A 23808-nucleotide genomic window follows, 5' to 3' on the forward strand; every position below is an offset into this window, starting at 1 on the left:
TCCCAGCTCACAGCCAAATGTCAAGGCTTCCTTTCCAGAACTTTGGTGTGCAAGAGCTTGACAAAGAAAATATTTTCAAAAATAGTTTGAGAAAATTATATTTTTAGTAGATTAAAAGAAAAAAGGCAAAATTCAAAGGAGTTTCTGCCCGAGGAAAAAAATCAGCATGTGATAAAGCTATAAATAATCCAAAAATTATCTTGTTGGAAAATGTTCAGCTACTTTCAGCATCTAACAAAAGAAAAGGTTGTTCAATTTTTAATAATTGATGATGCTGCCAGACTGAAGCAGCAATGTATGCAGAAACACTGGATAACTTTGTGGATAAACAGGGAGGTAGCTATTGAGTGCAAGGCATTTCTTGGATCAGGTGACCATAAGACTATTTTTGAGTGAAAATGCCTGAAGTACACTTAAAGTCTTGCTTTAGCTGTCTGAGCCCATTTTTGGATCTCGTCATCTTCAGAACAACATTGAAAAGTGGGAGGCAAGTAAGGTCTGAGGCTACACAACAAAGTCACAGGAGAAGAAATAGCAAAATATTGCTCATAAAGCAAACATGACCCATGGAAAGCTCTGAATGCAGTTGTAAACATGACTTCAATTCTGACAGTTACTAATGTTTGAGTACCTCAGTCTACATTAAGTGAAGTCTCAGTTATTCACACGCGATAAGGATATCGATATCAAAATCAAGCTTGTATGATAAGTCAGTGCAGACAAATGGAGGAAAAAAAAAATCTTGATTTATCTTCCCATGTAAGCACATGGTTTTAGAGAACTAATTCTGCTTCTTCAGTATTGCAGGCAGAAAGGAGAGGCCTCTGCAGGTGTCGTCAGAATCAGATGTGCAAGTAAGTGAAGTTAGGTTTATTAAGCTTTTTATGTAATACAAAGGTGATGAGAAACTTCAAACACAACGCTGGTGCCGTAATGCCTTGCATCCACTTGATGGCAGTGTGAACAGGCTGCTACTCCTTACATAATGTGACTGTGAGCACTGAAGAATTTCCATCCTCACCTAGAAATGTAAAGAGCTGGTTTGACACGGAGAGCCGTAGCATTCTTAGCCTAAAGTTGGGTTGCATTGATGTGGAGTAAGTTTCTATCAGAAAACGTGGAAGAAGCATGAAGATGGGTAACTAGATTTATATTTAATTCACACTTACAAAACATGCTGCCATCTTTCAGTGCTAAAAAAAGTACTAAAAATACCAGGAACACTAAGCTACAGGAGAGTCACAATTTATCTCTGGGAGGCACTACTCTAGTTATATGTGCTCATTTAACTTTATATTATTACCACAACCAAGTAGGAATGCAAGCCACTAGAGGGGGCGAGACCCTTTTCTGGTGGCACATGAGTACTAGAGTCAAACGCAGGAGTGCAGGATGCTTTCTCCATCACTTGTTGCTGTGCCCTCAGCCTGGGTCTGCCCCAGCTTTTCACTCCCCCATCCCTGCCCTTTCCTGCCTCCACATCTCCTCTCCCTGCTGCAAAAACCTGTCTTAGAGACAACAGTTTCTGCATTCCTACATGTGCTTGTGAATCCTACAATTGCTTGTGAATAGCACAATGTGCTTGTGCTATTTTACCATCAACCCATTCTCGGGTTTTTTTTGTGTGACAGTAACTGTCAATCAAATGAAAGCGATAAGATATCAGTACGCAGCTCTGGTTAATGCAGCAGTACCAATCACAAGACCACACATTTGAGTATTAATTCAGTAGTCCCAATGCCAGACTAACAGAGATATGATAACCATACCATTAGGCATGGCAACAGATACTCCCAGCAGCAGCAGCTGCTGCCAGTCAGGCAGAGACCTCTGTTCTCCAGGAAAAGCAGAATGCAGGATTAACTCAAAAAATTAAAATACTGAGAGAAAAGTAAATGCAAAATAATTCCATTAAAAAAAGAAAACCAACACAGTTCTGCTGCTATAACTCTGCCATTGTAGAAGATGCATCCAGATACACAATGTTCTGGTTATTGTTCCTGATACTCACTTTCATAGCTTTCATAATCGTACTCATATAAAATCACACTGCCTGATTAGCTTCACGTCAGAATTACAGCAACTATCCCAGAAAAGCAGGTTCTGTTTAAAACAGTATCTCATGGATATTTTTAACAGTTAGATATTTCCAGCTTCAACATCACATTCTACTACAAGCATCTAACATCTAAATTAATCTTTTTATATAAGCAAAAATAGATCTTAGTATCTGACTTGACATATCTATTCTCATAAAATCCACAAAACTGACAGCAGAAGCAAAACAGAAGGCCATGTAAATTAGAATATATTAAATTAGAATCAATACAAATTATTCATCTCTAGTTCAGTTTTCATTAAAAGAAAAAGTCTAAGTACATGACGGAACAATAATTGAAGTATTTTGTTTTAATGTTCAGGACATACTATTTTAGTATTACATCAGTGAGGAAGATGATCACTGAGTAGTTAGTCAGTGAAAGAATTTGTTTTATTGATTAACATATATTAAATCCTCCTTAGACATAGAACACAGAAGCTTATAAAATAAGTTTCTCACCATTCTTTTCCACTGTTTCTACTCTGAAAATGGAACCTAATTTTTAGAGAATATATGAAAATTTGTAATAGGTTAAAAAAAAGGAAAAAACCACCTGTCTTTATTCTTTACATAAAATGTAAACATCAATGCAGCAACTTCAAACCTTGTAAGACTGATAGCTGAGCACACAAAATGCTCAAGCTCATTCCTACAGGCTCTTATGGTGTCTTACACCTTTTCAGATGTCACTGGAACAGCCTCTGCTTCCTGTGTATGGTGATTTCCCAAAACCCACTTCAGAAATATAAAATGCTTTCATTTGTATATGAACTGCTTGGGCTGGCAGCAACTATTGAGTTTATCACTCAGTGATCAGATTTTGTCATATGTTCATGAGATCACACCAAAACAAAGATCATCTCTCCACTTATAAGGAAAGTTACAGTCTCTACATTGCATGTTTTTCCAAAACTTCAATTAGATGCAGTATTTTGTTGCTCTAATTTGTTAGTGAGAAGCTTCTTGCCAACCTGCTGGTTTAACACTTCTGCAGGCAGACTTCAGCTTCTATAAGTCATCCACATCCCTACTGCTCTGTCGAGTTTTGCCAACTTCTTGAAGTTTAGAATTATTTGATGTTCTTTAAGAGACTAGAGATCGGAGTTTGCCCTTGTGACAGCGGTATTATTGAGGCCATGTTTCAGCTTCTGTCCATGTCCAGTAGGGTAGCAACAATCTTTGCTGTCACTGAGAACAAACTTCTGGACTAATACAGGATTAAAAGCTCATTACTTTACACCTTGAGTTGAAGGAGAAGCCCTGAAACCCTAAACTAGAGCAGACTATAAACCTTCATGATTGAAGCACAAAAGTGAATACATAGCCCCCACTAACCATGTTATCTACTGTGTGTGACAGGAAAGGAAAATTCAGATTGTGTTTATGGTAACATGTCTTGGCAAGCTTCCTTCGTTCAAAGCCTCCTCTTCTTAGTATGAAGTACTACCATATTCATAGCTATTCTGCTCTATAGGACAAGTCTTCAGCTCAGACCACAACATGTGGCCCCACTGTCCTGCAAGACATCCGAACTGACATCTCACCACAAGGCAGCTAGGACATCCTCAGCTCTCAGATCTCCACAAGTCCGTCACCACTTGGCATTTGCCTCCCCATACTTGGGACACCACAACACAGCCCTACACACTGGGCCCTGTCCACTACAGCTCCAGGGCATTTCCACCCACCTCCCAGTTTAAAAGCATGCCACAACACTGGAGAGCTATTATCATGCCAGAGAGCTATTATCATTGAATTTGCCTTGTAACCATGACACCAGCATTGCAAAATTCTAGTCTGTTTTTATACAGCAAAAGCCTTTTTTTTAAAAAAAACAGAAAAGAAAAAAACAAGATTTGGTTTTATCCATTCTACCACATAGATAGCAAATTGCCAGCAAATTAATACTAAGGTTAATTTCACATCAAGTTCAGTCCAAAGACTGTAGCCTTGATAGCTGCCAGTATAAATATTTTTTCTTTCACTAAAAATGTATGCAGATAAATATTCTAAATAAAAGGGTTCCCCACAGACTGAATTGACAAGGTGCTTACTCACAGCTTTCACAAAGCACTGCTAAATGGAGTGTTCTTCCTGGTGCCCGTCTGTATCACTATGCTGTTCACAGGACATATTTTCCTAAACGCAGTTTACTTATCCTGTTAAGCGTTACCTGAAGCGTACTGCATAATTTCGTTGCTGAAATCTGACCACCATTCATGATTACAAACAATACAGCTCAATTATCTCTGACAGCTCCAACAATGTTTTGACTGAAAAAATCATCATAATATTTTTTTAACTTGTTTAGTGTTTGCCAGCTAGGCAAGAGATGGAAAATCATTGTAATTAGTTGGTTAAACTACTTTAGCTTTCATAATTCTAGTCAGCCCTACTCTGAACATGTAATCTTGCTGCACGGTAATTGTTAATCTTGTTGACTAACTTTCACTGGTGACCTGACATGGTTTTTATGCTTTGTTGTAAGGGTTTTTTTTAATCAGAAACATGACACTTCCCAACACCCATAATGATTCAGGGAGCTCTGGAATCTTTCATAAGAACAGTAACAGTTTTTGCTAAAGTTAACAATTGGCAAAAGTAGACTAACTAGGTTAGATGAACAAAAGCTTGCCTTTTTTTTTTTTTAAATGTTCCAGTAATGCAATGGCATCAAGTTTCCAACAAGCAATGAAGATCTGCCCTGGCTTTCAAAAACAGTTCTGGGCATACCTGACAATTAGTTTTACACCACCAAGTGCAGTTCCTGTTTTTTTTTCAGGCTAGAGGGTACAGAAAAATGGTTCAAGTGACTTCTACTTCTCCAGATGTGGAAAGTACTGACTGTCACAGCAGACCAGAGGCACTGCCCAGGGCTCTGGGCAGCAGGCACCCCTTCTGCCAAAGCAAACAGCTGACTGCAGGGAATACTGTGGCTCTAAGTGGGAACTTCACAGCTTTTAAAGGCTGAAGATTTTTAGGGCAAAACAACTGGCATGAAAATGAGCAGGGAATGACTCTTCACTGTGTTCACCAAAACAAACAGGAATAACATGGAATTAATGGAAGTCAGGTGGCATTTCTTCACACCATGTGCAGGATGTTGCGAAAGCTAGAAGCTTGTCTTGCTTCAAGAAATGCCTGAATAAATTCATAAGTAGAAAATCCCTGGGGTGGCATTAAATACAAAGATAACCATGTCTGGCCCTGAGCTGCAAATCATGGGAAACTGGTGGAGTACATGAGAGAAATACCATCCTGTGCCTGCCTCATCCCAGACATTTGCTTTCAGCAGCTGGCAGAGAAAGGTCACTGGGTTAGACAGACTTTTCATCTGAGGTGGCCAATCTTTTCTTATGTTCCTGTGAAAGAAGAGGACAAGAGTTTTATTCATTTGTGGCCACAGAATTAAACAGCCATTTTCCCAGATACAGGGGAAACAAATTCCTATACACTCCTAGCAGGCATTACAGCTACATTGCTGCTTACATACTCCAACTGCTGGGATGCAGACATAAATCTCTCAGGCTGGCAATTGCAAAGACAGCATGGAGGAGGACAGAGTTCCTTCTAAATGTACAATCAGGACTCCACCAATTACAGACCAGTTACACTTTTGCAAAATAACTGAGGACAGCAGGGTCGCACAATTTTCATGGAGATGAGAAATATTACATGTAAAGCTGGGACTATTAAACAAACAGCTGAAACTGGTTTTTGTGAAATTGCTTTGGTGTTTTCTAACTAGATCTATCCAGATTACAGCTGCTGCATGCAAAGAAAGCATTCAACAAGGCTTCAAAAGCTCAGGCTGAGCTCAACAAGAGGGAAAATAATTTCCTTATTATAAAGTAAGAATACTTAAAATGGAAAGTCTGATAGTACATATGGAACCACCTAGTGCCGTTTTTAGAATTATGTTTCAGAAGAGAGACCACTGTAAAGTGATTTGCCCAAGGGCATACTGTGAGTCAGTGCCAGAATGACAGAATACTGTTTTAATTACAGTTTCTTACGAAGCCTGTAATAACATGTTGAAGGTCAGAGGCTGACTTAATTTTTAGCAAAGTGATTTGCTAAGCAGTTTTCAATATCTCATCATGTAACCCATAGCTATAGACAGGCTCAGCATCACTATTCCAGTGGGAAATACTTTTGATGGCAGGAACTGCTATATGAACATTTCATTCTGCTTCAGGAAAGATAAGCAACTCGCAGGAGATGCGAAATGCTATTTTCTAAAACTATATCAAGCCTTGAAGTTATTATGAAGAACAGCTATGGAGAACTGAACAGACTGACAAAAGTTCAGACAACACTTCACTAGGGACAAAGTCCTCCCATCCAGCCCACAGGGCACATCTCCATTAATTGTCAAAAATGAAGGCTTCACCAGCTGCCGACCAGAAAGATTTCCTTTTACATGCTTCCATAACAAGGCCCCAGTGCAGGTTTCACTCGAAGCAAACAAGATTTTTCTAATGAGCCATTTGATCAAAATAATTTAGTTGGTTTAAGGGAGTATTGCCAAGAAAAGGAAGACAGCTGAAGGTAAAAACCTCATCCCTTAGTTAATGTAATAACATAGTTTCCTCCAGAAAAAAAAAAGGTTTTCTAGTCAATTCCTTATATAGACAGTACCTAACAATTATACTGTAACACAAATACACATCATAGCCCTCAGACTATTTTGTGGCAGACTTTCTTTCTGCTGACAGATGAACCAAACAAAATTCTAATCCTCCTGGGCCCTTGTATTACTGTTGTTTTGGTATTCAAAGCGTTTAAGTGAAAATTCTATTAATATAGTATTAATAAAAAAGATTAAAGTAATATTAACATCACAGTTTCTAGTTAGTGAAGTGCCTGAAAATTACCATTAGAACTGCAAAATTCTTGGCTTCTGGGCTTTCTGTTTAAAATTTTACACTATTCTGCTTCTCATTGAAGAACATAGTATGGGTGCACAAAGGCAAGGCAAAGGAGTTCCATGATCACCACATTTTGTTGCATTACCAGTCTGCCTGTGAATTCTCTTCATGTGTTTGACCAGTAGAGATCTGGACTCCTTTCTCCAGGCCTTCTGCAGCTCCTTGTGAATACCAATGAAAGGGAAAAACAGAGCACAAGCTCCAGGGCTATTTTTATGCTTCAGAATTTGCAGGAAGACCCAAAGGTCTCTTAGTAACACTTAGACCCAAGGTACTACTGAGTGCTTCATAATTAATGTCTCTAATGGATCGCTTATGCTCATAAATCCTCTGGAGTTTTGTCAAATAGGGACATAATAAAAATCATTGCAAGTATAATTTTTGATAACATGACTGAACTAAGCATGAAGGAAAGCAGCAATATGTGTTCTTAAATGCTGCATTAGATACAAATACTTAATGCCGTCACATCCAAAAAGGGGTCCGATTTCCCAGGAAATCAGTCAGGTTGCTTCCACAAATTGCCAAACAGAACATAAAAAAAACTTAATAACTCAGGCTGTAAAGCACTGCCTATTAATCATCAGCCTGTTAAAGGCTCAGGGCTCTGTGTATCTGTATTTTAGGCAATGAAAACATCTTAAGTCTTTACACAGTTGCGGAGGCCGCCTTACAATAACCACTACAATGCTACCTTGGTGATTCTCTAATCCACTTGAAATAGTTGATCCAAGAGACACTAAGATCATCCAATGTATCTACTGGATGGATTTAACATAACCTGTGCATAGCATTGAGTACATAAAAACAGCAGCTCCCATACTGTGATGAGATTCAGCACAGTTCTTGTAGAGCTGAACAGAGTTTGTAGAGCTGAACAAGGCCCAATATGGGAAGAAATGCATGCAGAGTTCTTCTGTGTGCCAACCAGGTTGTTTTGACTACAAGCATCCAACAAATATTATGAAAGTTTTATTCTGTCTCATGGCTCTTTGTATGGCTCAGTTTCCAGGACTGACTACCATTTCTAAATCTGATCACCTTTTTCAAGCTCAGAGGCAACTTCAGACTCTAGGCAGCTGACAAAGTATCTCCTAGAAAAAAAATTAAACTTACCTTGAAGGAGACTCTGACCTTTGTTGTGTTGGGGGGAGGTTGGCATAATGACCTCTCCAGTTTTCTGACTTTCCAATGAATGTTCACAAAAGGAATTAAGCAGTCTTCTTTATGTCTAGTGAATCGAGATATCTCAGAGAGGTGTTTGATCAACAGCACAGTCTACCACAAACTGTGTTCAGCTTATTGGAGCTCGTTTGCACCCAGTGGAAGGATACAGAAACCAAAACTGATCCTTAACCGATTTCTTTACAATGCTCTGACCCGAATGAATTTAAGCTTCATAAAATAGACTTGGGGGTCTGCATTTAATGACGTGCTCCTGTGCTAGAAATGGATAGAGGTTTGATGTTTAAAAGCCCATGAAGTCAGCAGAGATTCTTCCATTCAGTTTATTGAGCTTTGAGTCAAATACTACAAACATGAGCCAAATGACAGTCTAGGTTTACAGACAAGAGCTCTTATTTGTTCAAGTCTCTCTATATTAGTTATTTATATAAGCACAGGAAATATAAGAAGAGCCAACAGATTCAGATTTCTGCTGGCAACTGCAGGAAGAATCCAGATACCTTCCCCACTCTCACCATCGTACAAGACAAGAACAAAACCCCAGTCCCCACAAAAAAAACCCCACTAAAATCTTCACTGAACTGTTCTATAGAGAAACCCTTCCTGATGCCAAATCTGACAATGTGTTCATTTGTTTTATGATAGCACCTAGAGGCCTCAAAGAGGTACCAAGGATTTAGCGTAATACGTACCATAAACACACAGCAACAAAGTAGCCCCTGAGCCCAGGAAAATACACATTTATATTCGAAAAAATAAACAGTTCACTAAAATATCACTGTAAGACACATTTGAGGCATGTTTCCATACCTCAGAGATGAAGATGTCTGATTCAAATATTAACTGCCAGTCTCAAAACAGAGGTATTGATACGGATATGTTTTTGTTAAGTTTCAAGCACATTTATAGAGTTCTGTAATTAAAAAGAAATCTAGACTTTCAGCTTACATTCAGTCATGCTTTCAAGTTATGCAAGACTGAAAGAAGTCCATTCAAATATTTGTCACTGCAGTCATTTGGTGCCATTGGTCGCAAACCAGTGGTGTGAAGCTGCCTTGATAAAGCCAATATTCTAGTGACAAATTGTTTTAAACTCCCCCAGCAAGAGAGTTCAGTTACTGTGATTTATTTTAATTTAGATTTGTGTAGCAAGTACTTTTTGAGAACTGTGCCTAATAGACCATTAGAGTTTTCCCAGATAGTTGTAGCGCTTCAGCACCTTCATCCTTCAAATGTCTTTGTTATTTTCTGCCTTCTTTCAGCAAATTTGTCTCTTGCATTCAGATGTAAGTGACATACGGGCCACACGATACCTTTGAGGATTATGCCAATTTTAAATAATAGCTTTTGGAGTCTCACTGCCATGCAGATTTTCAGAGAACTAAGGTAGGTGTTAGCAGGAGGTCATTACATACTGCAATATATGAAACACAAAAAAATTATTTACCCAATTTGTTTATGTTACTTTCTAGTGGCCCCATCAAAATAATTTTCAGGTAAATTCCACTTTTGGTAAGTTCCACACATTTGTGGTGTGGATTTTTTTGGTAAATTCCACACATTCACAGAGCTAGAGTCATCATTTTCACAACAGTCAGAGATGGTTGCCTGTTCTGGATCACTCCCTTCCCTAGTAGTTGTATTTACAGTTGATTACTTCCCTAAGATAAAGAAACTGTCCTAACTGACTTTGAAATTGCTACCTGCCAGTGTGACTCAGCCTATCACACAAAAACTCACAGAAAACAAATTAGCAGGTATAGCAAAATCCCTGCAAATCATTCATCACTATGGTAGACACGGTATAGAATATATTTAAGCCTTAAGTAATATGGACCAAGAAAAGCACATAAAATTGGGCAATTTAGAATCACAGGGCTGCTATTAGGAATGTAAGAAATAGAAATGTTGTAGCATGAGAACCATATCTTCAAGCCCCCACAAACCAAACATATACCAGCTGAACCCTAGAAGCTGGATATATATATATTTCTTAATAAAACTATCCACAGAGCACAGACAACCAAATCTAGTTCTTCCTGACCCCTCCCAGGAGGGCTCTCACTGCATTCAAACTACTGCTTTTCAGTAAGTCAAGCAGAATTTAATTCAAACTGGCTGTCCTGGGTATTTTCCCTGCAGTCGATTCACTTCTTTCAGACTAGGAGGACATCAGAGCCAGAGAGAACCAGGACACCAGTTGAAGTGACAGTGGAGCTGCTGTTGCTGCTGTTTGTTGAGCCTCTCTGATGGAGGATTAGATTTGTTTTGGCACTGCATCTCAGAAGACTCTAAAGGGCATACAATAATCTAAAGACCATCAAGCTCTTGTTAGGCTGAGTTTCTCACCAGTCCTGGAACAAGTATGACTCACCAGCAAACAGCACAAATACTTAAATGAATCTTCAGGACAGTACTGGGAATGCATGCAGGGTGCACAGTTCTTTTCAAGGGTTTGGTTTTTTTAATCTTCCTACTGTATATCTGTGTAGATGAACTGGTGTCTTCATTTGCAAAATACATGTAAAAGTATACTACCAGCCTATTTTTCCAAAAAGTTACCAATTACACAACATAATGCAATAGTGATGGCTGCTATACGAAAGTACTAAGGTATTCTACTACTGTTCCTATCAAACTGGAAATCTCTGAAATCAGTGTTCAATTGAGCTACTGGTGTTGGGGAGACAAAACACACTGTGAGACAGACCATCTTCTCTCATGCCAGTGGCTGTCAAGTCCAATTACGCACTTAAACAATGAATTGACTGAAACACCCATTACACCAAAAGGAGAAAAGAAATTTGGCAGTGGGAAACAATCATTACATGTGGAAAATTCACTTAGACTCGTTACTAGTGCTGTCTTATTATCACCATGGTCAGATATGTAAAAGAAAAACCTGAAAATTTGCCATAAAAAAAAAACCTAGAAAAACTTTGAAGTCTAATACTCCATTTTACATATTGCAGAATATAAACTTGGTTACAGCTTGGGAGCATTAAAAACTCCTCAAATCTTAAATATTTTATTTGTTCTTAACTTCCTGAAAATAACTAAGAGTACATAAAAATGCTAGCATCTACTTAATTCTAATTGAAAACATAATTCTTTGTTTCCTATTGACTCAAGACAGTAGTGCCCCCAAGTGACATTTCATTATACAATATAGTCTTGTAGCTTTGTAAAAAAAAACCCAACAGATCATTTTAATTGCTTTGCACAATACTAAGAGAGGATAGACATTTGCAAACAAGAGTCAGACTTAAATGATAGTGACATTTCTTTGAGAGGGCTTGGGGGGAGGAAGAGGACAAGTAATTTACATTTTCATTTTCTAACCATTCTGAAACTGCTAATTGTCAGAAATTGCAACATCAACATAAAGCTGAATTTATGTCTTTTGCCAGCTACTCATCAGGCTTTTCTGCACAAACCACCCCAATACCCAGGTAGATCTTTTCTTATTTTGAAAAGGATCTCCCAGTTTTTGCTTGCCCCCTTTCCTCACAACCACTTTTGCTGATACTACAATAAAAAACTGTTTGCTAATCTTGCAAGACATTCTCCTGGAAGCATGTGCTCTCTCACTTCCCAGAGGTATATTGTGCTTTCTAGGTTATCAGTGAGTGAAGAAACTTAAAAGCACAGATTTGGAAATAACAGCACACAGACTGCCAGGCCTCATTAAATCTAAGATCTATTACAGGGCACGATAATGGTTATGTTCTCATTTATTTTTCCATAAACTCTACATGTAAGGGCCCATTTAATATATTCTTGAAGAGTTCTAACATACAGGCTTATAATTATAACAGTGATATAAACGACTAGTAAAAATAATATAAACATGGCAATTAAAGTATGGGCAACTGATTTTAGATATTTAGCAGTCACTGAATGGAAGCAAATGCCACAGCCTCAGTACTGGCATCAAATATTTACATGAATATGTTTATGTAATACACAATTCACATGTAAACAGTTGTTTTGCTAGTTGAATGTATGATAATCAAATGTACTATCCATGATAATGGCTGCACATTTGAAACAAAATTCCCTTTACAGAGACACAGAGAGTACTAATAAAAAGAAGTGCAGAAAAAAGCCTATTCAGAGAAGGTCTCATTTTGTTTAATTTGCATTTGGCTATCCACTAAAGCATACACAGCCAGATTTGTATTGTATGCTAATAAATCAATATTCAACATCCAAGATTTTCAAGAATAAAAAGTAATTCATAAGCGAACTAATGGTTACACAAGTTCAGATAACTTATACAGAAACAATTTAAGAAGTACTGGGTCACTTCAGATGTCTGAAAAAGTAGCATCTGAAAATTGAGAGTTCTTTTTAAAGTTATTTAATTCAAAATAAATCACTACGCAGAATCAGTTACACAGACACCTTGCAGAAACAGACATTAAAAGCTAATTATTTTTATGGAAAAAAGTTTTTATAAGCTTTTCACAGAAGAGAAAAGTTGTCTTTTACATGGTGCTAGAATAGGTGATACTGCCAGAGATAGGATTGTGACTTTCTTCCTTGTTACTCAACACATGTTTAGAAGTAAACTCTAACCAAGAGATGATGCCAGATATACATACACACTGCAATAAGTATTGTTCTTGTAGTTAATTTTTCCGTTTTATAAAATTACTAATAGCGTTGGTGTGAAGAGTAACCACAGTCAGTTGGCATTTATAAATATTTTTTAAAAGCTCTCTCTATGGTACTATGTATAACTGGGCAGCTGAGCCATCTGTATTGTTAGTCTGTCAAACCATAAGCTTTCTTACCATTAGCCTAATTTATCCTCCACTCCTTTGATTTGTTGAATGTACTTTAAAGACGATTAGAATCCAAACATGTCTAGTCTTTCAACTTGGATCCAAATGGCTAGGTCTTAATGAGAATCTGAAGCTTAATAAGAAGTTAACAAGCAGCTCAAGAGCACATCAGATCAGAATATAATGTTGAAACAGATTTAGGAAAAGCACCAAAAGCAAACAGTGGTACACAGCAAGCAAGCTGGCTTTTCACGTCTAAGTAGGTGTTGCTAAGAATAACTGCTGGAAGACCTCCACTTGATAGCAAAGTTGTGCTATGCTAAATAATCTAATAAAAATATAAAGAAATATTTGCTCATAACTGTTTCTGTTGGAAGACAGTTAACTAATACAAGGTATAAAAATAATCAGTACTCCTTTTTACTCTCTCTCAACTTTAATGCACCCACTTATTAATATTTCACTTGGCAAAGATTTTCCCACTTGGGCTGCAAAAGGTTCCTTCACATACTGAAATTTCAAAAAGGCAATCAATTTTGAATTACTCCCACTGCACAGCAAACCAGAGTATGATGCTATTAACAGACATTATTCGTATAAAGATTCATATTCTTATTCTCACCAAACAATTGTTTCAAACTATGAAATGGTTATGCACAATGCTCTAAATGTATTGCTGTAAGTATATAACAAGTAAAAATAATAATGTAATAGCAACTTCAAGAAGTACTCAAAAATACAATTACTATGGTTTCTATGGAAGACGAGTTTAATTTATGCAATATTTCACAACCTTTATAAACCACTCTAAGTTTAGCTTTATAATGTATTTCATTCATGTCAAGCTATCTTGATTCTAAAAATAATCTCCATCTATTTAGATGAACCAATGAGACAGGATATTCCCCTTCTAACAGGCATTACTTAACATCTTTTTGTTATAGCACAGACACATCAACATGTATGTAATACACCAACAATGGCTCTGCATCAAATATTAGCTGCTTTTGAATCAACAAAGAGCTTTCAGGGGCGAAGTCTGCCTCTAACTACACTTTCACAAAAATGAGATTCAACAGTATTTTAATACACAGAAGTGTATTTCCCTATTACATGCTTGAAGGAGATTCCATTTCTCTCTCCTGGGCAGAGAGAGTTGCTGTTCTGTTCCTCCCCAGCTTGCTACCCTCTACCATTCTTTTCCCCAGTCATCTTTTGGCTTTACACACATTTTCCCTCCATGTTCAGCTGTATGCATCTGCCTTCAACAGCACCATTTCCTATTTTCCCCACTTTTTTTTAATTCAAATTCCCTCCTTGTGGCTCCTTCTATTCTCCTGCCTTTTGAGCTCACTTTACTCTCCACCTTTCACATCATATACACACACCTAGAGTCCCCTTCCCGCCCTCTTTGTCCTTTAATGGGCATTTGCAAGTCTGCTATATTGTAGAATAGCATAAAGTTGTATATGCATAGTCTCCTCTAAAATAAAGTTTCTTTTGCATATGCTACAGGCATTTATCCCATGGAGAGCATTAAGAGAACATGATGATTTTTAAAGTCGGCAAGCTTAGGAGTGTCTCTGTGACAGTCTTCCCCCGTGAACTTGAACTTTTTATTTTTGAACTCTCAAAAATAAAAAAAGTCTTCCTATTAAGACCTATTACATGAAAAAGTCTACATAAGATTTAGAGACCATTAAGTTGAAGTTTCAGCCACAAGATCTCCCACATTTACAGAACATGTTTTATGTTATGTTTTATGTTGAGATCAACAAAAACGTACATTCTATGTTAAGCACTTCTAAAAAACCATCATTAACACAAAAGCTGTGCCATTTACTTATTTGGATTAAGTATCTTTACAAGAGTCTACTGAGTTACAAAAGAAATTTTGAAAAAATACAGAAGTAAAGGTAATCTTACTTTTTCATCATCATCAGAAAAAGGAGCACCTCCGGGAGTCTTATTTATTGCTTGGGCAACACCAATAATCTCTCCATCACTGTTTCTTATGGGCATGCACATGAGTGACTTTGTCTTGTATCCAGTCAGTTTGTCAATCTCATCATTAAAGCGGCGATCCTTCAAAAGAAAATAAGGAAGCATTAACATGCATGTCATACATCTAAGCCTTCTCAGGACAAGTACTTTATTTTCTCAATGTCTTCTACAGTATTTTCAGTAGTGTTATGTTGTTGCTTCTCTGTTATTACCCCATCCTTATTAGCTGTTTTACCTCAGTTAAGATACTAAGAAAAATAGCTCTCAGAGGATCAGTACAAGGTTTACCATTACATAATTGTATTCACTGAAGTCCCACATTTATAGCTCAATCAGAAGAATGACCTACCTAAAGGATCGCTATCAAAGTGGCTACCAGGAGAACACAGAAAATGAAGACAAATTAAACATATGGGGAACATAAATACAAGAAGAGAAGCAGCGTGATAGAGAGACTACATAACACACTCGGGGCTTTGACAAAGCACAAGCTCTTACACCCATGGCTCAGCACCATGACTGTGCCTTCTTTGATGGCTCCAGGGCCATCTGTAAGCAGAGGGTCCTCCACAGCTCCATGACAGCAGCACAGGCCTTGGCACTGGCCACGCATGGTCAGGCCCAACTTGCCCATAGCTTTCCCAGGTTTCAACACAGATATGGAAACTATCAGCGGCTAAGGCTGTGATCTGGTTCCTGCCCACCACATGTTCACAAGCAGTTTTCAGTTTCTTCAATCTTAACCAATACTGCTTGCTTCACTGTCCCTCTATATTGCTGCTGATACACATTCCTACCAGTGAAGCTGTGGGTAACCACATGGCCCTTGCAGGCACTGGTGAGGGCCTTGAGCTCCTCTGTGCACGCATCATAGGTCCTTTGAAGTGCACGTGAATGGAAGAGCTGTTTGCAATTCACCAGACATATCTTTCCATAGTTTGTGTTAAGCATGTAGATGTTGCAGTTTGTATGAAAGGATAACAAGCTGCAAGGAGTGCTGTACCACCTTAACTGAGAATGCAGAGGAGAAGAATGAGCCACACAGATCTGGTGTGTACTAACTTCTAGACTATCCCTGGCTGGAAAGTCACCATGTTTACCCCAGAGTGGAGCAAGAGTGTCTGTTAGCTGTATACAGCATGGACAGTTGCAGAATTAGGACTTTAATGTAAAATAGGGAGCATACCAGCATGACGCTATATATTAATCCTAAGTCTTTATCTGTTTGAGGCATTTATGCCAGTTCAATCTGATCAGTGATCAAGGTGTGCTTACATGCAAGTTGCTCTATTGATCTGTACTTACCCTTCACTGACTGATACCTGCACCAAACGAGAGCTTCTGAATTTTGTTGTGCATCATAAGTTATAGGATATACCACCTTATAACTAGTACATGAGAAATACCAGGAAGAATCAGTTTGACAGAAATGCTATATGAAGTTGTGATGCTTTAAATTTATGTTTGTCAAGTTGCTATACTCACACTACATAAACTATGAAACAATGAAAGATTTCATGGAGACTGTCTCACAATACTAACATCCAACTAAATCATTGTGCAGGCTGAAAATGTATGGGCAAATATCTGGGTAGTCTGAAAGTTCCTAAAATGTAGTATACATCAACCAGAGTGTTTTTTCATTAATCCGTAGTGCTCTAAGGGGCAAACTGAACAACACAACTCTCATTAGTGTCATACAGAACAGAGCAACTGAATCTCCGCAATAAAAGTTTACCCTTAAACTTTACATGGCAAGTAGCAATCGTTTATTCAAGAATTTTGCAAGTATAATTCCTTGTGGTTTTGTTTATTTTCAAATTTTGCTGGCGAAGAATTGTATCCAATATCATCATCATCAAGTTTTTTTGTATTGTTGTTACACAGATTTTTTTTTTTTTAGGCATGATTGTTTCATATGCTTTTGTATCCACTTGCAGTTAGGGTTTTTTGAACAATTTTAATGCGTAATTACCTATGAAGATTTTTATCTCTTAATTAATGCATAAAGTCTCTAAATCATGATTGAATAAGTATGCAGTATAATCCTATTGATCATAAAGCATGCACTTTCTCAAAAAAAAAAAAAACAGAACACAAACTCTGAGCATGACCCCTCTTACAATAGAATGACAGAAATCCATCTCTTGCAACCAAATATTAAAAATGTTTATAACAGATCATGTTGAAGAGTAAGGATACTAATAACAAGATGTTCTCTGAAGTAACAGCAGCAAGTATTTTGTTATTTTAAAATTTTTCTAAAGCAATGAATGTGCCTAAAGTTACACATATTTATTGAGGGATATACATAAGAAATGAATCCTTGCATCACATTCAAAGAGCACTTCACTTTTCAACACAAAATCCAAACCTTTTATTAAAACTAGAATTGCTTCATACTTCTTGTTGTCATTCCTATTCTATGTGGGGTCACAATGCTGCACATAGAGTATATTTCTATCCCCAAAGCTATCCAGGTATTAAAGTCTTAGTAGTAGTACTGCTAATCCCAATGCATCAAATAATTTACTTAAATTGCATTTAGACAGTTCTTACTTCAAATGTGAAACACGGTTTAGGGGCAATTGACATAATACATTTTACACTAAAGCACTAGAAGTAGTGTCTCATGTCTTAGTGAAAACCCAGGTGCTTTAATACTTGTAGGAATTTCAGAATGTAATACATTGTAAAAGATTATAAACTACCATCTTCAAAAACATAATTAGTAGTGCAAAAAATACACACAGGGTGACAATATTACATCTTGAGATCAAATTAAATTTGCTCACTGTGTAAAAAATAATGCCATCACTTTATAGAGCACTTCTACTGAATGACAGCCAGCAAAGACTGATATCTAGTGTTAGTAACATGATCATACATACATGCTTATGCTAGGCCACGCTGCCCCTTCACATCTGTATTCTGCAGATGCTCAAGATTTCCCTGTCAAGTAGGTGGAGACTTTTTGGCCCCACTTCTGTCTGTTACACTTTAGATTTAGTACATCAAATAAGACTTGGAATACCAGCCCACATAACAATGACGTACAAATGCTTTTTCAAAGAAATGCAATAAAACCATAGCTCTTCCTGGAAAATTAAGTACAGGAGTGTCCCTATTTAAAAAAAAGCTCCCCACATGCCAATATAATTCTCAGCATATAGCTTAGCTAAAGGCATGACTCAAGGAATATATTGTTTGGATTTGCAATTTGTTTAACCTTCCTCTGCAGGATACACACAGCTAGTGACCTCTGGAGAAAGATTACTTCTGTTTGTATATACAGTATTTAAAAGATGTAATAAATATCTTTTCGTATTACTTTCTATGCCTGCCAGAATAGAAAGAGGAGCTTATAGTACTTTTGATTATTAAACAGTCTGAAGTTTTGCATTACCATTTGTAGTAAACAAACAGCTGAGAGCAAAATTCAAATCTTAGCAGAAAGTGATCTCCCATATAAATTGACAAAAACTGAAGGGAACGGAACTAAACATGGCTCTTTTGTTTACGCGGCAGCGTGCAGAAATCCATTCTCTGGAACAGAACAACTCAAACTGCAGATCACAAAGTGACTCAAAGGACACTGCAAAGTTCAGAAGAGGTGGTGCTAAGAGCATCTTTGTTCATCTTGGTAGAGAATAGTCTTCAACAGCTCTTCTGTCAGCCAGGGAGGGAATTACTGCTATTTACTGGCCACAGCTCCGTTCCTCCAGGGTGAGATTAGCATTTATATTCCAGACAATAGTTACAGCCAGTTCTGACATCCCTAACATGAGGGAAGTGAGCTGTTCTACAAAAATAAGCATGAGTTTTGTTTTCAAAAGTTTAGACAATATGGGCTGTGAAATAGTGTCCATATGTGTCTCAGGTGATGAAAACAATCCATACAGTCCTTAATCTAAGACAAGATTTGATTGTGATGAGGAAGAGATAATTCATTAAATCTTTACTGATGCTAAAAACTGACATAATTTTTTTCCTGGCAATTTTATTTCTATTTTTATTTCCCTGTTGTGAATTGCAGATGCTATAGAAATAGACTAAGTCACCTAAAAAGAGACACAATTTAGAAATGCTCTACTCATTTATCATAACAATTAACATATACATTTTGCTATTTTATTATGTGTTGCAAGTTTACATACCTTTCAACCATAAGGAATTAGTATCAACTGTGGTATTCATATACAGTTTATAGTGCTCTTCTGCCACAGAATATCCAGCTCTTGGGGATTTTTTTTGTTGATTGTTTTGTTTGGGGTTTTTTTGTTGTTTTTTTAATTATACTATTTTCTTTTGTTCTGTTTTAACTTGATAACTTCATTAGGAGTTGTTCTTCCTTAGACCTATTTCTGCCTCTGGAGCGTATTAAACCGTCTTTGCTTCCATAAAAACCAGATTACTAATATGCAGTCTTTGATAAGGCTTCAATGAGATTCCCTTGATTTATTTGTGCCTAACAACTTCCTTAGGAGAACCAGAACCCCCATGATGAATGATTTTTAATAATGGCATCGAGGGCTCAGACCTGCCTGATCTTGTGATCTTTCCACATGCTTCTAAACACTTTTATATCAACTTCAACAGAAGCTGAACTGTTCTGCACTGTAGAGAATCCTACCTAGAAAGGGATGGTTCTTCTACAACAGAAGAAAGTGAAATGCAGTGCAATTATCACACAGTAGGCTTCACCAATGAATAAATTAAACATTATTTCTTCAACTACTTCTTGGTAATGTCTGAACTACTATTTAGAATTAGCTATTGTTGCCAAAATATTGGTAATATGCTTTGTGTTACTGAAGAGACAGTCCCTGCTCTACTAATTTTGTTCAAAGCAAAACTGAGTACATGAGGAAACACTGAAATGACAACATGCCTCGACTAGTAATATTGTTGTTGATTTACATCTTGTGGGCCTTATAAAAGTAGTAAACCTTCAGGGGGGAGTTTAATTGAAAAAGGACAACTGTGGGACAGACCAAAAGTGAGCTGTGATTCATTTATCTGAATACCCTCAATTAAAAGAGATACATTGTTGTAAGACAAAACAGAGGTCTAGGATAAAAATCAGGAAGATGTATTTGAGTTTCTGATTGCCTTCTGATTGAAAGATTATCTGAGTTTCTTTTGTTTAGGTAACAAGGTTCACTGTAGTGGGTATTTTAATCCAACTGTAATTTGCAATCCTGTGGATTATGTAGTCATTGCCTTTACAACAGGCCTCAAGATTAATACACGAAGTGCTGTTTGACCTGCAGCAGGTGGTGGCACACAGGACAGGGGCTTGTGAACCTGTCTGAATTTGATATATACAGTACAGCTGCCAGTGTGAGGAACAGATTTAATGATGAGCTATCAATCCTGTGTTCCTTAATGGATGCTATGGAGAACCAGAGACCCAGGGGGGATTAGCAATCTGGGAAGTGTTTTTTAAAGTACAATTCATTCCTGCTATATTGCTTCTTCTTTCAAGTGGATTCTGGAAGTTTCCTGGTTATATCTCTTGCTGGGACCTCTACACTAGGAGAAAGGAAGCACAGGGATTCTGGAGCAGTCAGACAGCCTTAGTCCCAGAAGTATGCCATTCCACAGAGACAGATGCAACAACATGTTTTGGTTTTCCTGCCATCCGATATCAAACTATCTACTTATGCTAGTGAAGTGGACTACCTTTTGCAGAGGGGTATTACATATCTGGAGCAGAGACTAAAGGCACAGTAAGCACAGTATAGGGAAGTTAGTGTTTAATTGGAAAAAGGAGACATTTTTGAGGAAAACCTCAAAAAAATGAAAATCATCAAGATGTGAAGTGAAACTTGTGGAAAAGCAGGCAAGGATTTTGTTTTGGTGACATCTGGGAAAGCAATGATGAAAGATACACAAGTCAACAAAATAAAATACTATTTCTGGCAACATTAATATTGTTGAATCATGCAATATACACATAGGAAAACTAAATGACTGGATGACCTGTGTTATGCCCCAAACCTTTTATCCCCACATCCCCCTTCTTCTATCACTTATTGTCATAATGGGATGTACATGGCAGGATCTAGCTGAGAGGTTTTACTGAGTTTAACAGCATCAATAAAAACCTCAATGCCCAAGTGTGATCTGTGAAGGCTGAGAAGCTTGTACAAAATTTACGTCTACCTCTCCTCACAGGGTAGTAACCTTGAGCAAGGAGGCCTGTTTAGCAGCCGATAACAAAGCTGCTAAATCAGAGAGAAGTCCTCTGTCAGACTGCAGACATTTTGTGATACAAACTGTGTTATCCCACATTAGAACAGCCTGCAGCACTACCCCAGGCTCCTGGGTAGTAACGAGTGTCAATGTTGATGATACTAATGCAGCATTTGCTTTTAAGTTTCCTTTACAATAAAGACTTACATTCAGAAATTACAGACAGACCAGATACAAGATATACTTTTGAGACAGAGACTTCACCATAATTGTAATTGTACTGGCAGTATTTTCATGCAAGAACACTCGAGAATTACAAGTAAAGTCTTCCACTGACTGTTTAAAACATTACTAAAACCAAACATAGTTGGTTTTACTGCTTCGGTTCTATATAATGATATTTCTAGATGCCAGAGACATTCAAAATGTGAAGACTGAGGCACTTTTAACTGGAATTCCAGAACTACCAACAATGAACAGCTATTCTGTAGGATAAACCTTATCCTTGTCTCAAGTTATTTATTGATTGTAAATTCTTCTTTGGGGAAATATTACCCTGTAAAGTGTGATATTCAGTCAAGTAAAGACACAGAAGAGAGCAGGCTTGATGCATCAATGCAAGTGCTGGTATTTCAGCTGCCTGCACAGTGACACTGCAGTCCTGGTTCTTTTTGGACATATTCAAACATTGTCAATAAATTAGAAGAGGCAAACACCTTCATGCTTTTTTTCCTATACAAGACCAGATTAAGGTACAGATGGGGTTTTTTCCTAGGGTTCTGGAATCATATAATGTTATCAGAATCTCAACTTCCATTTAAAAAAAAATATTAAGTTTCTAGTTCCTGTAACTGTGAGGATAACATTAAAAGCATGATCTGAAAGTAATCAAGAACATAAGGATCAGAAATGCTAGAACCTGGAACAGCGATTTTGAGCAGCATGAATTCTTATCAGTGAACTGGCATATTCAAATTCATTTTTCTAGATCCCCTACCTTCATCATATCAGCTGAAAACTCAGAATATTGACCATGCTTACAAGCTCTGATCCCATAAGATACTCATCTAGATATGCCTGAAGCTTCAGGCAATTTGAATCAGGACCTAACCAAATAATGCCTATCTTGCGTATGTCAAGTCCTCTGGATTGACCTCTGTATTCATAAATTTAGTCTGTAAATCTGACAGAGCTATACAGGTATTGGGCAAGGACTAAAAACAAGTCAAAATCAGTGGTATTATTGACAGAAGTGGCAAACAAGAAAAATCCATTAGGGCCCAATCCTCTTTTCTTTGATCACTCTTCTAGTGATCTGAGGTCACTAAATAACTATCACTGATCATGATTAAACCTGAACAGCTACACTTAGAGGAGGCCTCCACAAAATAATCCATGCTGACCAGGATGAAGAGGTAAAACCTCATTAAAGAGTTGCTATTTCTATCATTTACTAAAAGAATCTACACATTTCCAACTAAAAGAAAATCTTCTCAAAAAATTCTAAGGACATGCACTATTCCACAGAAGGCTGTAGAGGGTCTCTGAAACTCCCATGTAACAGCCAAAACAAGTATTTTGTTACTGTTTTATCTCTACTTAAATCTACATTTCTTCTTTTCAAGACCTTTGAAGTAATATAATAGGTTATGTTCAAAATGAAAACTGTTTTAACTTCTGAGCAAAGTTTCACCAACTGTATTTCAGTGTTGATTTTCAGTTTAAGTAGATGGTTCACACATTGTTAGTAAAGGTACAGGTTTTATTGGTTGGGGTTTGTTTTTTTTTAAACATAGGATAGCTCTGAACTTGGGAAGACAATACGTCCTTTTATATCCTTATCAAAGCTAGTACAATTTATGTGAGCATTATTAGCATGATTTAGAACAGAAAAAGTATAATCCTAAACCAAGTCAGCTAAAACTCAGATAACATAATGGAGGATGAAGCCTACCTGAGTATATTTCCAGGAATTAAGTGTTCATGACAAAAACACTGTTTTCCTTCTCTGAAGTCTAAGGAGAAAGTGTTTAACCTAGTGAAATGGACTGACTCAGCCAAAGCTGACAGCTACAAGGAAAAAACATTTCTGATTTTTTAAAATTATTTGAAAATACTGCTTTTTAATCACACAGAACAGAAGCACACAAGAGGTGCTCAGTTAACAGGCCTGGCCTACTATACTTTACAGTTCACTGCATTATTTTTTAATTTTTTTCTTAGGAAGGGCTCAAGAAAAATAAAACAAAACAAGAAACTTGCAGCAAAATTTCTTTGAATATACTGTATTTAAATTACTGATTGAGTTAGCTAAGTTGTATCAAAAATAGATAATGAGAGTAGTATGTTTGACAGCATCATTAACCCAATTATTATTGTACTACCAAACTGCATGGGATAGACAAATTTCATTTCATGCACTTTTGATTGACTTTATGGGAAGCCATCCTTCAGGAGCCTCTACATTTACAGAAGTAAAGAAACTGAAGTTGGAAGAGACCTATTCAATTTCTTAATTGTGCTTCCTATGAGCATAATACATAAACTTCTATAGAAAACAAAAAGAGCAAACCAAAAGACAGTAAGTTATCTAGATTCA

The 23808-nt window shown here is 37.2% G+C and overlaps 1 protein-coding gene across 1 annotated transcript in view; it reads right to left on the bottom strand.

Annotated features, from left to right (window-relative positions):
* Positions 1 to 23808, bottom strand: part of PDE11A (phosphodiesterase 11A) — a 138147-nt gene that overhangs the window by 104888 nt on the left and 9451 nt on the right. The window contains exon 2 of the mRNA XM_072874404.1: positions 14934 to 15092. Coding sequence (XP_072730505.1) covers positions 14934 to 15092 — 159 coding nt within the window. The remainder of the gene's footprint in view (positions 1 to 14933; positions 15093 to 23808) is intronic.

Source organism: Ciconia boyciana, chromosome 10 (assembly GCF_034638445.1).
Source record: "Ciconia boyciana chromosome 10, ASM3463844v1, whole genome shotgun sequence".
Lineage (NCBI taxonomy): Eukaryota > Metazoa > Chordata > Aves > Ciconiiformes > Ciconiidae > Ciconia > Ciconia boyciana.